Source organism: Trachurus trachurus (genome assembly GCF_905171665.1).
Source record: "Trachurus trachurus genome assembly, chromosome: 4".
Lineage (NCBI taxonomy): Eukaryota > Metazoa > Chordata > Actinopteri > Carangiformes > Carangidae > Trachurus > Trachurus trachurus.
The window spans coordinates 15,752,512-15,768,576 of record NC_139898.1 but is presented as its reverse complement, the minus strand read 5'-3'; the positions used below and the strand labels follow the sequence as shown (position 1 = coordinate 15,768,576).

At 39.8% G+C, this 16,065-nt stretch overlaps 1 protein-coding gene across 2 annotated transcripts in view; it reads left to right on the top strand.

Moving 5' to 3' along the window:
* Positions 1 to 7,055: 7,055 nt before the first annotated feature.
* Positions 7,056 to 16,065, top strand: part of LOC310984298 (guanine nucleotide-binding protein subunit alpha-11) — a 33,982-nt gene continuing 24,972 nt past the window's right edge. For both annotated transcript variants that reach the window (XM_083969475.1, XM_083969476.1), the window contains exon 1: positions 7,056 to 7,312. In XM_083969475.1, the coding sequence (XP_083825601.1) occupies positions 7,177 to 7,312 (136 nt within the window). In that variant the 5' untranslated portion in view covers positions 7,056 to 7,176. The remainder of the gene's footprint in view (positions 7,313 to 16,065) is intronic.

The window sequence follows — 16,065 nt, the reverse complement described above, 5'->3', positions numbered from 1 at the left end:
CTGTGCGGCAAGACAGCGGCAAACCTGCGGCAAACTGACGCTGCAGCGCCGGAAGTCAGGCAACTGTGCTTAGAAAATAAGAGCACGATGTTGCCGTTTGACCGGACTTTTTCTATCTTCAAATAAAGCAATATTTAGTTGGATGACAAAGTGAAATAAATTGGAAAATGTAGTCGAAAACATTGAATGACATGTATGAAATACAGTGCTCCAAGTGCAGTCAAAACTGAAGCGTTCTGAATGTTGACAGCAAACTTAGGCTACAATAGCTTTTGCTGACACTTGTCATGTTCAGTATTCCTATATGAATCGCACTGACTGTTTTTGAGTAATAGGCTATTATAATAATGTTTTAGATTTGTAAAGTTGGGTAAATGCTGCTGATATGTTGACAGGATTATTCAGATTTGCAGATTGCATTTTTTTTAAATGCCTTTATTAGACAGGACATCCGTGTTATGTCTAAATCTCAAAGCTTTTAGCCTACAATCATAAATTGAGCAGCTGCAATGAACTAAAACATTTTATTAACCATTAGCCTATTGCTGTTGTTGTTTTCGTGCACGTGTTATCAGTTTGTATCTGTGTAATCTTATAAGTCAAATATAATCAAGAGGAAAAAAGCAATAGCCTAGCTAAAGAAACCCCTAACCCCACATTTGAAAAGGAAGGAATCAAGTCACTGAATGGAGAGGGTAACAACTCATATCTGTAGCTTAATTGGCCCACTATTTCACAAAATAGCCTATTTGTATTCACATCTTGTTTAAAATAGAGACTCTCAAAAATAACGTACATGTTTGGTTTACACATTTCGTAGATTTGGCACAAAAGTTAGGCAAAACATGGTGAGAAAATAGTCTTATTTTGAAAGGCAAATACCGGAAGGTGATATTATATGATTCAGTTTCACTTGACAAGTGTTAATGAGCGCTGTGCGGTGTGGATAAAGTTTCGGGTGCTGTGGAGGTTGCCTGCTTCACGTTTCAGCTGAGCTCGAGTGAAATCACGGACACACACACAAGTTCAGTTGAATTACTATTAGGCCTACAACTAGCCTACTCTATAGTGAATAGTGACTCTTATGTTTGTAATCTAGGCTATGTTTTACACATTTATAATAATGTATAAAACATTTATAATAATAAAAAATCTAAAACCTATGAAAAATACAATAGGTCAATATAGGTCATACAATACGTTTTCCAGTGAAAATGCCAGCTAAACTAGTGTAAATTCCTGGTGATTGATTAAAATGGGATAATTGAAATAGCACAGAATTTTTAAAGCAACAAGTTATCCAGTTCTGTACAACAGGTAGCCTATTTTGTCACTCCTCCTCGACTGCTATTCTGATGTCAGTCTTTTGTCCGAGCCAGCAGAACCGGTTTGTTCAGACTCTCATGGTCTCAGATATTGAGATCACCTGAGCTCTGCATTGCCATGGGAACAAGGTGAGGTGAAAGAGGTGTGTATGTATGGAGGGGTCCTGTTAGTCAAGTGTGTAAAGGATTAATAGAAACTTACTTGTACAGTATCAGTTCTGCATTTCACACAATAGGCTTATGTTTGAGGGGGTTACTGCTGTAAACAAGGCTTTGCTTTTACAAAGGCCTATACGTCTAGCATTATAAAATGTATGTGTTCAACAGTATGAGTTACACAAGCACAAACTGCACCGACGACCAAAACATAGTGTTTTAATAGGACTTTATGCTAGATACAGCATACACCTACATTACACAGACATGAAATAAAACAAGTGTTTATATACAGTATGAATGTATGTTTCCTACCTGGGTGTTTTTTTTTCTGTGTTCAGGCCCATATATATTTAAATGCACACATGCTCTTTAATCAGTGAAAAGTTATAACTTTGTTTCACTAACCTTATTACAGTTCACCCTATTTGTAAGGAAAAAAAAGGTTGCATAGCATTATAGTTCAATGACAATATTTCAAGATGAAACTTGTGTGCTGAATACAAATCAGAGTTGAGGGTGAAAAAAGAGATATACAAGAAAAGTAAAGAAAGGAAGAGAACTAGGTCAATAGATGAGAGCAGTGGGGAATCCTGCATAGTAAAAGGGGCGTGGACTGACTGTAACAGAAAATTAGCCACCACATCCTTCCAGTTACAGGGCGTCAGGTGTCTGCAGTGTCCATCCGCCCGTAGAGGTGAAGCTGAGTTATCTCTCGATTAAAACCTTTAAGGTAGCCAAGAGAGACGAGCAGGAAGAGGAGCGTGAGGAGACTTTGTCCCCTGTCTGTGGCTGCTGTGGGAAACAGACGATGATCAATGATTAAACTGGCAACATCACACATTGGGACCATTGGAGAAGATGCAGCACTGCAGGATGTTTACTTACATGTTATCATGACTTCAAACAACAGATTAACACACAGGCAATACAAAATGTTGTCCTGCTCTTAAGATTTATGCGTATTGTATGGAGAGTGAATGAAGAACCCTGGCTTTAAAATGTAAATTAGAAAATATGACATGAAACTGATTTAACAAGAAGAGTGAAAAATCCCCATGGTGAACTTCCTGCACATCCGGCATGAAAAATTATTATGATTTTCCATTTAAAACAAGACTGGAGCTGTACAAGCCTGTAGTTATTATACAATTAGATTTTTGGTTGCATCGCCTACTGTATATAGGAGTGTTTTTGTTTGTGATGACAGTTAGCTGACAGTTCAGAAGTGACTGAATGAAGTTGTTAGTCACGTCTGTGGGTGGAAGCTTGAGGCACGAGTTTCAGCCCTGGGAGGTGTGGGCAGGCAGGTCAGGCTGTGATCTAATGCGTCATGTCTGAAGATTGGCCTGATCATACCAAGCATACCAGCTATTCCTTTGTAAACATCCAAAGCAGCACTTTGCTCTTCAAGTTTGCACTGTCTTTGCTATTTGAGTTGCAAGAGTTAAACTTGAAAACCCAAATAAAACTGTCAACCATTTGACACTTGAATGTATTTATTGTCTAAATTCAATCACTAAAGTGGTTCAGGGGTACTTGGTCTCTATTTTACTCTGACCACATGCCACAGAAATGTACTGTAGATACGGTTTGAGAATTTCCAATGTTTAGGTCAGAAATGTCTTATTTTTAGGGGAATAAAAGAAATAAATAATGACAGATCAAAAGCAGACACTTGTTTCAGCTTAAAAGGCACGAAGATTTTAGGCAAGTCTTTAAAATGGTGTTTTATTACAGTAAACTCCTCTCTTGCACCACTATCTCATGTCCACAAGGTGTCACTTGGCTCAACAACATTGTCTGCTGAATCATTCACATTACAGAATTGTAATGTTAAATGCTAACAATGATGATGGCTGTCAGCGCTCGGAAAAAACAACTACAAAAAAACATGTTGCTCTTCACTTCATCATCATCATCATCATCATCATCATCATCATCATCATCATCATCATCATCATCATCATCATCGTCATCTGCCCTAATGTTAGAGCAGTAGCAAAGCGGAGAACCCTTGGTAACAGTTTATTGAATCACTTGAGTGATGGGAAGTTAAAAAGTGATAATTTATAAGGTAGCCTATTTGCTCTTGATTATTTTCCTTTTCTTTAACTCATGTGACAGCTATACTATATTTCAGAGGTAAGTTCACTCTGCTACATTCACTTTTTATCTGTCAGTGGTTTAGTATCAAGATTAGAGTGATACACAAAATGTGATGCAATCTCACAGATTAAATCTCCCAACAGTATTTAGCGTCACTTCCACCTCCAACTGCAACATTAAAGTGCTGCTTTATGTTACAGTCAAAATAATGATGATCCAAGACTTTTGAAATGCATCTTTTGTATCTTGAACTTAGTTAGAAACCCAAAGCTTGTGCCAGTTTGAGTGATTATACACCTGTACTTCAGTTACATAACATTTTGAATGCAGTGTCTTTTTTTGATAGTAGATTCACTGTACATAGTGGTATTATTATTTTTACACATTTTTCTTTTTTACACATCTGTTTTTTTTTTTTCACAAAGACCTACACTTCCCTCTGTACTTTTTTTTTGAAACACAAAATGCATCTACTGCAAAATGCAACTACTTTTGTACTTCTCCAAATTGTTACTTACTGAACGCTTAATGGTGATCTTACAGTATAAAGCATCATAACAGATCAAACTAACAACCAGTATAATAAAGTAGCTCAAATGAGACCAGTGAGTCAGTGGATTGCCAATAAAAACAACAAACAATATAAAAATATTGCCATCAAAAATGGATTACATGCATAATTGTAATTTTTACTTCTGACATCACATTTTGCTGACGACATTGTTTAATGTGAATAAAAGGTGCAGGACTACCATTGGTATTCCACTTTTTAAGTTTGAGACTTATATTTTAACATTAAAGAGTAATCAAAACGAGACAAAAGTAACTGAGGTTACATGGCTGCAGCACCCAGGTATCACATGAACAAAGCTCATCATGACCATCTGTGAAACAGTTAATTTGTGATGGGTACAGTGTTTGTTTTTCTTGATACTGCATCATAAGTGTCAAGTTACTAGGGAAATAAGAGACTTTCTGTTTACACCAAGTGGAAAGCATGAGACATTTAGTTTATCTTACCATCCATATAGCAATTAGAGAACCTTGAACTTTGCTAATTTCGAACCCATGACTTGAGTAGAAGTAGCCTATTAATGTTACAGTATAAAATAATCGATTGCAAGTGAATATCTTACAAAGTCACACTTGATTAAAAGTACAGAGGTATTATTGGCTACAAGTTTCTGCTCTTTCCACTAAAAATTGTGCTTGTGGGTGACACATTTAATTTCTTATGCACAAATGTGTATACATTGTATTGCATGTCCAATAACTGGTTTGAACTGTAATACCAAATCTACTAAAAATGTTCCCTCCATATTTCTCATCATCTCCGTTATTGTAGGATATAGGCTACTTTTTTGGTCCTCAAAGGTTATTTAAATGAAAGCCTCAGATACGATGGAACACTTCAGAGATTACAATAACTTGTCCATATGAAACACAACAAGCTGGCACAATTACACACCACTGCTTTTTGTTTGGGATAAAGGTCAGTTGTCTAATCCCTGCACCGGCAGGAGGACATGTGGTAGGGCGAGTGAATGAACAGCAATTCCCCTCACTCAATCAACATGCATGGTGGACCACCCAGCTGCTCTTCACTCCTGTTTGTGCTCATGGATGAGTCAAATTCTTGTGTGTGCATGCATACTTGGACAATTAAAGAATTAACTAAAGTAGTCTTTGTGCCATGTAAATGTAGTTGAGAGAAAAGCATGACATTTCTGTCTGACATGTGAGTAGGCTACCTCAAATGTGGCACAACCTTTTAAGTAAGGGGTATTGAACAGGTTGCAAACCACTGGTTTAAACATTAACAATGCTTTGTATTTTATAAGATTAATACAGAGGAAGTCGTTTTAATGTAGAATCTTAATCTGAAAATTGAAAAATCTTAACTGGCAGATGTAAGTAGGCTAGAGGACTAACTATCATAAAATAGAGATAACCAAGTAAAGGAGCCCCACCTCAATCCTGTAAGCTACTAAAGCAAAGTACTCCAGTGAGTAAATGTACTCGGGTTCTTTCCACCACTGCTTGTTTGCTGCCTAGTTTCCGATGTGATCTGAAACTCGCCGGCGGCAGCAGCAGCAGCAGCAGCAGCAGCAGCAGAGGCGAAGGAAAACCAGCAGCTTTAAAGACGCTCAGCCAGGATACAGTGGTACAGCGAGTGGATGTGCAGGTCTTTGACAGGAGATGGGCGTTGCCCGTCCAGTCAAATGTCAGTAGCTTTCGCCGACACGCCTCCAGAAGGAAGACTTCCGCTCAAGCAAACTTACTTGGGAGCTGAACTATCCAGGAAGGATCCCGCCCCAAACGCCCACGGGCTGTGTTTACATTGGCCCCGCGCCCCCGTCCATCAACCGTATTCCTCGCGACGTCAGCAGCAGCAGCGCCACACCGGGACTGAGGAGTGGGTGACGAGGAGCGGTCACCACCACCACCACCACCACCAGGAAAAAAAAATACCAGGAGCCATAAAATGCACGGACTACATGGGTCCATTTGACTGTCAGTGAGACATTTTGGCATTGCGAGGGGTTCGGTCCCCGGCGAGGTCTTTTGGAGAGGTCGGGTCTAACGCAATGGAGGTCCTGTGTCAGGCCGAGCTTTCTGGTTTTTAGCCAGTCGGCTGCAGATCCAAACCCAGGGATGCCTAGCTGAGCTAACCTAGCCAGCTAACAATTAGCCTGTCCATTTAGCTATCCTGGTCACTGGAGCCAGCTCGGTCTGCGGAGGGGGGATACCCGCTCCGACGACAATTGTGAAGCGGTATATTTCAGCAGGGTGTGTAACGAGGCTTCGTGCAGACGCTGGGAGAGCTTTTCTTTCTCCGTGTGTGTGTGTGTGTCGGGCGGACGGACAGTTTGACGGGCGCTCGGTGTCACTGCGCGGGCGGACGGTGTTGGATTCGGGGCGGCTAGGCTCGAGCTCGGCCGGGCAACTAGCGGAGGGGCTGTACAAATGTGGCAGTGGCAGTCAGTTGTGTCCCACTATCTTCGGGACCGAAGTTGGTAGATCCAAGACAAATAAAATAAATTAAAAAAAAAAAAACGTTTTTTTTCCACGAGTGTTATCCGCCCTGGATATCAAGCTACGCGGGAAAGGGATTTTTTTTAAAGTGTTGGCACGCTGAAAATTCATCAAGTTGTCACATTAGCTTGGTTTTAACATTAGCTGCGTTTAGCTTATAAACTAATATTAGCTTTCGCGAAAGAACATCAAATAAAATGCTTATTTGCACCTTCGCTAGTCATCTAAGATGTTTGCAGACGTGTTGCATTGCAAATTTTCTGTGATCAGCTGTCAGTCCCTGTAGCCCGAGGATTTACACAAGACTTTGACTAAGCTGTCAAATATTTGACACTTGACAGCAGTTTTACCATCAACAAGGAAGGCCAGATTCTGCTGCTGCAAGCCCACCAAGCCCCGGTTATCATCAGTGTCTGGAAATAAGTCGCTGTAAAACGAACTGTTGCTCAGTGTTTTTCTTCTTTACATTTTTTAATTTTATTTATTTGATACTTTGTGTGAGGTGTAGCCCGACGCCCCTTGTCAGACGGGCTTTTCAGCTCATGCGGTGATGACTTTAGACTCCATGATGGCTTGTTGCCTGAGTGAGGAGGCGAAGGAGTCCAAACGAATCAACGCTGAGATCGAGAAACAACTCCGACGAGACAAGAGAGATGCAAGAAGGGAGCTGAAGCTTCTTCTGCTGGGTAAGTCTGCACGGTTTCCAGTTGTTTCACATACTGTCTCAGGTGGCATGGCATGGCATGGCTGGAGAGTCGCACACGGATGCACACATGCAGCCACACACACAAAGCAGCTAACTTTGATTGTGCTCTAATAGACTTCACATGCAAAACTCTGCACCCACAACTGCAAAAAAAAAAAAAAAAAAAACATTACCCTGATCACCACAGGATTTGCCTGTGATGTGATAAGGGAAATCGAGATGTGTTTCAGATGGCATTTCCACCCCAGAGGGAGGGAGGGAGTAGTGGGAGAGCTAAGAACATATAGGGATTTAAGGAAGCCTGCAAAAATATGCAGGTATGAGTATATCTTTGAGTACAAACTTATCAGCTGGTAATTGGATCACAGCTTTTGTTACTGTTTTAGGTGTCCTCTTCTTCGTCTTCTTTACCTCTGATCGTGATATAAAAGCCTTTTAACATTGACTGTGAGGTTGACAAGCTTAGGTGTGAGTTTGACAATCAGTGATATCACATGAGATAAGGGAGGCAGGAGGCTGGTTTAACTACCTGATGACTCTTATTTACTAGCCTGTATTTGTATTGTGTTGTATGGTCAAGGGGATTTGACCTAAGTCCTTCACCCAGGCTTCATTTTGATGATTATAACACACTGTCTACTATTCACAATACAGAAATACAGTGTTTTGTTTTTTGTTGACAAGAGACAGTTGTGTCGTCATTATTTTAAACAAAGACTTTTGGAAATCTATGTTGTGTCTACTGAATTTAAACGTGTTGATACTGTAGCTATTTGTTATCATATCTGTGGCTCTGGTTGAGAAAAGCTACTCACAACAACCAGCTTTCAGCACTTCCCTCTTATTAACACCTTTCCTTTAATTGTCTTCCACTTTCCTGTAGTTTTATCTGCCTGTAAAACATGGTTTAAATGATGAACAAGTTGGTTTTTAATTAAGTCTGCTGCGAAGGAGACAATGCTCTCTCGGTGTCTGGCCTCTACTGTGGTGGCCTGCTCTGGGAAATAACTGTTCTCCAGAGAATAGGCTGTGCCATCCACAGTCAAGTCTCACTTTTAAGGAAGAGTAGTGAAGCCATTGAGCATTTTCTTTTAATTTAAAAAATGGTGCACACTACTACAGTGACCTCAAAGTTTAGGTTTAACTACAGAACAGTGTCACTAGGAATGGCAGAGATTCAGTATTGTGCTAAATGACACTACAGCAACTCTGGTTTGTTGTCACAGGTGACCAAATTCACACTTCCTGGTTTTAAGGATGATCTCACATTTAGCTGCTTCAACTTCCAACACTGTAAAACAAAAGACAAGAACAGCAGCTTGTTAAAAATGACGGTCTTCTGTTTTCTTTTCTCTGAAAGTTCTTATTTATGGGTTGTGCCATATCTGCCAGAACCTCAGGGAAGCTGTACTTGTTGAATGTAGGAAGATTGATCGTTGTTACAGCTTTGGTGACGATAATATAATATTTTGAAATTGTATGAGCAAATACACTAGTGCAAGTAGTTAGAAGATTACTAGAATAGCTTTTCAGAAAGACCCATTGAGAAACTAGCCCAAATAAAATAGTCGAGAGGATGCCAGTGGAACTTGTCTGGAGGTGGGATCGAACAAGACAAGATCTCCATAACTGGCATGTAACCCTTCACGCTTCATGCATTTTGGGGTGAGTTGGACAGCTTTAGAGGTATTTTGAGGCAAAATGTGGAAATTCGTTGAAACTGGAATGACATCACATCACATGACACCACTCAGAAATTAGCCGTCATTCTCACACTCTGACTAAATCAACAGGGAAAAGGTGATTCCAGATTTCATAGCGATGTAATGAAACATGTTTTTTGATGCGGTTAAGGGATAGGGCCTAGTTGCTGTCTATCTAGCTAGGCGGTTGTTTTGATTGGACTGCCAAAGGGCACATGTTTTGGAGTTAGTAACAGATAGCAGATAACTTCATGTGTGCTGTCGTTACCCTCTGGGCTCGAGTGGGACCAGAACAGACACATATTATCTATAGCTAAGGGCTACCAAATGTGAATCGAACCTAGAGAAGCCTCTAATGGTTATTTCCATTATTGGTAAATCTGCTGATAGGTTTCTTGATCAACAATTGGTTTTGGTTTATAAAATTACATACCAGTAAAACGCCGATCACATTTGATCAAATCCAGCCTTTGTCCGATCAACACTCCAAAGCCTGATGATATTCATTTTACTACAGTCAAAACCATTATTGAGGAAAATCTGGCAAAGAAATGGTTCAAATCAAATAAAGGATAATCTTTATACAGGGTTCCTACGCAAGTATGGAAAAGTATAATTTCATTTTATACATTTCCAGGTCTGGAAAAGTATGGAAAATGGAAGCTATGGTATGGAAATATATTTATCTTAATACTTATTGTTAAGTTAATTGCGTTAATTATTTTGTATGCGCTATTGTACCTATTATTTGGTGACATAATGGCATACAAATTCAGAATAGTGACAAACGATTTATTGCATGAAATTTAATTACATGATACACATCTAATTACTCAAATGTCACAAATTATTTGATTTTTTTTACTGCAAAGTCTGGAAATTAGGGTCTGGAAAAGGTATGGAATTTTAAAACTTCAGATATGTGTCAATTGGGATGTAGATCAGCCTTTTGATTAAACAGTACAGCTACTGTCAAACTGATACTGAATTTTTGACATGGGAATAATCCTACTTGAGGTTGATCATGAGGGGTGGGTGAAAAATCTGTCTGTCTGACAGGTCAGTTTGTCAAATGCATGTTTGCTTGACAATCCAGTTATGCCTGAATAAAAATGACTGAAGAGGGATAAACAGACTCAGAAGTTTATATTAGAAAAAAAAACAGATGTTACCAAAGTTTTCATTTGGAGACATCATTTGCAGTTGAAAAAGCTAATAAATCCCAATATGTATTGCAACAATATTGTATGGTGACACAAGTATCGTGATAATATCGTATCGCAGGGCCGCTGGCCTCTATTGATCACCTTTTGTCTAATGCATATATATAAATTAGTAGTAAAGTGGAATAACGGGCATCAAAGTGTTTGGAATCAGTTATTTTCTGGTGTATTATGACGTCTTTTTGTCGACACACTGCTTCTCCACTTAGAGCATTAAAGGGTCCAAGTCGTTTGGCTTTGCTCATGTGTTAATGGTTGGCAACACACAAAAGGCATCTCTTCAGTTGGCCGACATATTGCCAAACATTGATTAGAAATATAAAAGTGTTGTTGGCAGAGATAAAATGTTATTATCCTGCTTTTCCTGTTGACATACGAGATGCTCCAAATGTGACTCATTGAAAAAGATGGGTTTGGAAGACGTCCCTCCTCTGTCCTCACAACCCAGGTTTTTTGATGAAAATGTTAAAGCACTCTTTGTAGAATTTATGGTGGGAGTCAGCCGTCACATTATATATTACGTATCAAAGGTCGTAAACACCAGCTACAGAGTGAGTTGTAGTGCACTCTGGGTATATTACTTCATTTGGTACTCATTATGGACCTCTTTGATTCTGCTACAGACCTTCACACTTAGTGTAGCTTTTTATTTTGTCTTTGGCTGCATATGTATCAGGCCTGAGTCTTTTATCTGCCGTGGCTTGTTACATCTGAAATACACTGTTGAATTCTGTGTTTTTGTCACTAATGGGGTAAAAACAAAAGTGGCAAACTTTTTGTTGTTTGTTTAAATGTTGCTATCTGTGAACAAATATACCAGTTTTCAACACTCAAACTTGGGGTTGCTTTGACTCACATTTGTTTATTACACTGCCGTGAACTGCACAAGAAGCTTGGAAACCTTTTATTCAAATGTGGCGGTTATACTGTAGTTGTTTGAAGTTTGGTTTGAAGCAGTGTGAAATCCTTCTGTGCTACCTATATGGAGCAGTGGTGGTTTTGTTTGATGTTTTAAGCTCTGGCAATTATTCCAGCTGTTTATCAGCAACAGGCTGGTTTTTCTCAATGGTGTGGTTAGCTAATGCATGGTAGACATGCAGGCTGAGGAAGAGTTAGGGTCAGAGGAGTTCTCTGCCTCCTGATCTGTAGCTAATGAAAGCCACAAGTAATTAAATGTGTACAGCCGGAGCCCAGGGAGCTGCAGTAACAACGCCAGTTTGTGAGCTGAGTAAATAGGAGCATTTAAAAAGATTTGTGGGAATGACTGTAACTGTTTAAGGGCTGATGTTAATTTTTACATTTTCACTAACTGAAATTATCAGTTGAACACTGACATACGTAGAGGATCTGATGAGGTGTTTGCTTCCTGTTCAGTAGCATCAGACAGTTATCAGAATTCAGTTTCGTTTCCCCTTCATCTTGAATATGTCCAGTATTTTCTATTTATGACTAAATATTATCATCCTGATGTATTTTTCTCAAGACTGTGAAGTACCCACTTTTGTATTTTTGTGTGTGTGTGTGTGTGTGTCTATATTGCAGTAACTATAAAAATATGCCATGAAAGTACCTTGTTAAAAGAACAAAGTCTAGTGTTGGAGACAGAAAAGTTTATGTTACGCATTGTAGAAGTGTGCAAACAGTGACTTGAGACAGTGAGCCACCTCTATGTAGATCTACTGTTGACTCAAGGTTAAGTCAATCATATGGATGGAAAAACCTGTAAAACTTGTACTAATGTGCACTAATGCAATGCTCCACAAGTGTGACATATTATTCTCTGTGTATAATGTAAAACCTGTTTTAAATCAGGCAAATCAAGAACATTGGACTAACCCAGTAACCATAAATATGCCAATCAGCAGCAACAACATGGTAGCCACAGCCAGTTTTTAATGCTGTGGCTGATTGGTGGTATGTTTTTGAAAAACTGTCTTGATTCATGCATTTTACAAGCTTTGTTCTGAAGGTTCTTTCCTCTCCCGGCTCCTTACTAAATCTGAAACTGTCCAGTCAGCATTATGTAAGTTTGAGGACCAGTCTCTGAAAAATTGATTATTGCCTCATAATTGTATAACTTTTTAAGATCAAGTCTAAGGCAACAGGACACATTTAGTCTCCATCAGAGTGTTATCAGAGAGTGTCTTGTAGGGCTGTCCCAAACGATTATTTTTCTCCTGATTAATCTATGGACTATTTTTTCGATTAGTCTAACGATTATTTTTTGTTGACGATTAGTCATCAGCCAAGACAAGTTGGTTAGCACGTCTTTTATGGGCGAATGAGTTTAACTTCAGTACCACTAACCGCCACACGCTGTCACTTCTCCTTACTGACGACGTGACTGTGACTATACCCGCGGTATAGTCAGGAACTCTGGGTAGAGGCAACCCCCATTTCATATGCAAGTAGTCACATGGTCTAATTTGAATATGAGAACGGCTCAATACAGCCATGAGGTTTTAACAGTAACAACATGGCCAAGGCTGTACCCTTTCCTCCACCCCCTGGGACACTACAAGGATCATCAGTATGGATTTACTTGAACTTGTAATAGAAATAGGAGTCAGGATGCAACACACACACACACACACACACACACACACACACACACACACACACACACACACACACACACACACTGAGCACACACTTCATCTGTCAATGTGCACACCGCTCAAACAGGTTGGTAGTTTCTGGGTTAATGAGTGTTTGTTTTTTGGCAACACCCAAGGATGTCTCATGCATGGAGCCTACCTACGCCTATTATGGTTTCTCCTAGTAGGTCTTACAGTAAGCCAAACAGATAAGCCCTGTGTTAGCCATATTTATTTGGATCCCTGTTAGCTGCTGCCAAGGTAACAGCAGCCATGGCTGGCTCCTGTAGAAAAAACAAAATTTCAGACAATACGGATGAACAACCCACACACAGAGAGTTAGAATACCACAAAAGAGCTTTGCGAGAGCTTGTGAACGTACGGTAGCATCCTGGGTCATCATTAGGGCTGCCCTGTGCTATCCCTGCTATCCTCACAGGCACAATAGCAACACTGAAGGCAGAGTTGGCAGATGCCTTCCTGTATCCTTACTCCCACAGCTGTATGTCTACCAGCACCGACTGACTCTCAGCCAAGGTTGATAATGCTAATCATCACCCACGTGAGCTTATTTCCCAGAAATCTCAAATTGCTAGACTCATACAACCTGGCCTGGCCTGGCTCTCTGGTGTGACCATGCCAACTAACTGCCAGTTATCTTAGCCAGTATCACATTGTTTGTATTGAAATACTTTCTGTTTTGTTCCACTTTGCAGTAAATTATGTCTAAACAGATCAAACCCTTTCAACCAGTTATCCTGCCTGTACGTCATGGCTACCAGTGAGATACTGAATACATTTTCATTATACTGCTTAATAAGTTACAGCCAGGACATCTATTTATTTCTTGACCCAGTGTAACTTGTGTGGCACCTTTTTCCTGTCAACAGGAGGCATTGCCAGCAATTTCTGGCATAGAATTTTGTCCATTGTGCTGGGCAACAAGTATTGTCATCCAGTGTATTGCTGAAATCATTAGTTGGCTGAAAGATAATTAAATTAAAAATAAAATGTATGATATGACCAATAAAGTATTAAAGGGATAGTTCAACATTTTGGCAAATTGGCCCATTGCCATAATCGCTATAGTCATAGCAGTAGGTTCGTTACCTTTATTTGTCGGTGTAAGCTATTTTTAGAACGGAGGAGCGGAGCGGCAGGCTGTTCAGAGCTACACTATAGAGGCTAATGGAATTTCTTGGTTTCCCTCATCAAACTCATCAAATACAAAATCCCAAAACTCCAAAACGCTTTCGTGGACAAGTTGTGACCTGCACAATCACCACGCTATGAGATAATAATGGAACGTTACGAAACGGAGCCGTTTTCGAGGTAAATACAGAGTCTGCTTGCTGAAAAACTGTCCCTGAACGCAACGCGCATCAGCGGTTTTGCATGAATTTACCTCTAAAACAACTCTGTCTCGTAACGTTCTATTATTATCTCATAGCGTGGTGGTTGTGCAGGTCACAACTTGTCCACGAAAGCGTTTTGGAGTTTTGGGATTTTGTATTTGATGAGTTTGATGAGGGAAACCAAGAAATTCCATTAGCCTCCATAGTGTAGCTCTGAACAGCCTGCCGCTCCGCTCCTCCGTTCTAAAAATAGCTTACACCGACAAATAAAGGTAACGAACCTACTGCTATGACTATAGGGATTATGGCAATGGGCCAATTTGCCAAAATGTTGAACTATCCCTTTAAGTAAAAACACAAATTTTGCTTTCTCTCAGCAGATTTTTTTTTTTTTGATTTACTGCTTCTCAGCCATATCAGTTCAACGTGAATAATTACATTTTTTGCTTGTTGGTGAGACAGAATAAACTATTAAAAACTAATCTGATAAAATGAATGAATGGATCGTTAAAATAATCAGGTGCAGTCCTAATGAGAGTAGTGATTGAATCCTTGATGAAACTTGTCCTGAAAATGACTTTTAATAACTCATGTTCACTTTCTTTCTTTACATAGTTCATCTGTTTTGACCATTTATAGATGCAGTGCAAATAAAAGTGTTAGTATGTAGGTATGTCAAGATCACAGGTAAGTTGCGAGTGGTAAAGGTGTACCTCTCTTTGGCACAGGGAACCAATGGTACAGCTGGTTTAGTTATGTGTGTGAAAGCTCCTTTAGCTTGTTAGGCGACAACAACAGAATGAAATGTTATAAAATGTTGATTAGCTGGTTTGGATCATAGCACCAGTCACAATGTGAGAGCTTCATCCTAGTAAATCCTAATAAATACCCTCACCAAGGGTATAATGCTCAGTTTTAAAACATCAACAAAAGAACATAGTCATTTTGGAGGTGTGTTGAACTGTTCTGTATTTCCCCACACACACTTCATTTCAATGTCTGCTTCACACTGAAAAACAAGCTGTGAATGACAGCAATGGGTGAGATGGACACATTCAGGTTTTATTATATGTTTTATTCTGTTGATAATTTTTAACATTTAAAATGATCTTGAACTAATTATGGCCTAAGTGACAGTGGCTGTGACATAATGTCATTCAGAAAAGAGCCCATGATCCGTGATCCTCACTCTGACATCAGAGAAATTGTTGTCCACTTGTGGTTTAACTTAACCTGTGCAATGACAGCCAAGCCAAACGTTTCTCTTTTCAGAAGTATACAAATGCAATCTTAAACTCTTGTGTCGGGTAGATGAAAAAAATTGAGTTTCACACATTGGTACGAAGGCAAGGCAGGTAGGTGTTTGTAGTTCTGCACTGTTTGTCTGGCGGCTCTGTTGGTTGAGCAAACTGATGTTGACACACCCAGAGTTTCGGCAGTTATGTGGCAGTCAGGTCTGTGAAAGACTACCCAGTCCCACTCATGTCACTGCCTGTCTGCTTGTGTTATTACCGACACGTATCTCCCCATTAAAACCTTCTCATATTATATTAGAGCCTCGGGTCATATCTGAGGTGTATCTTTATTTCATCTAAATGAAAAGCAGACTGGTTGAAAACAACTAGATTGTTGATATTCTTGACTGACTCTGAGACATTAACCACCCAATTTTACTGATGTATGAATGGTTACAGTGTCTCCTCCAGGATTTTTTTTTGCGCGAGACCCGGGGCCACACCGGACGCGGAAGATCGTTTCGGCGTTTGGTCTATTTTGTGCACAAGCCGCGAGCGATCGCGTCAATCTTGGCAGGAAGTCACACAAAGAAACACGAGAGATTCCGGTCAATTTTCAA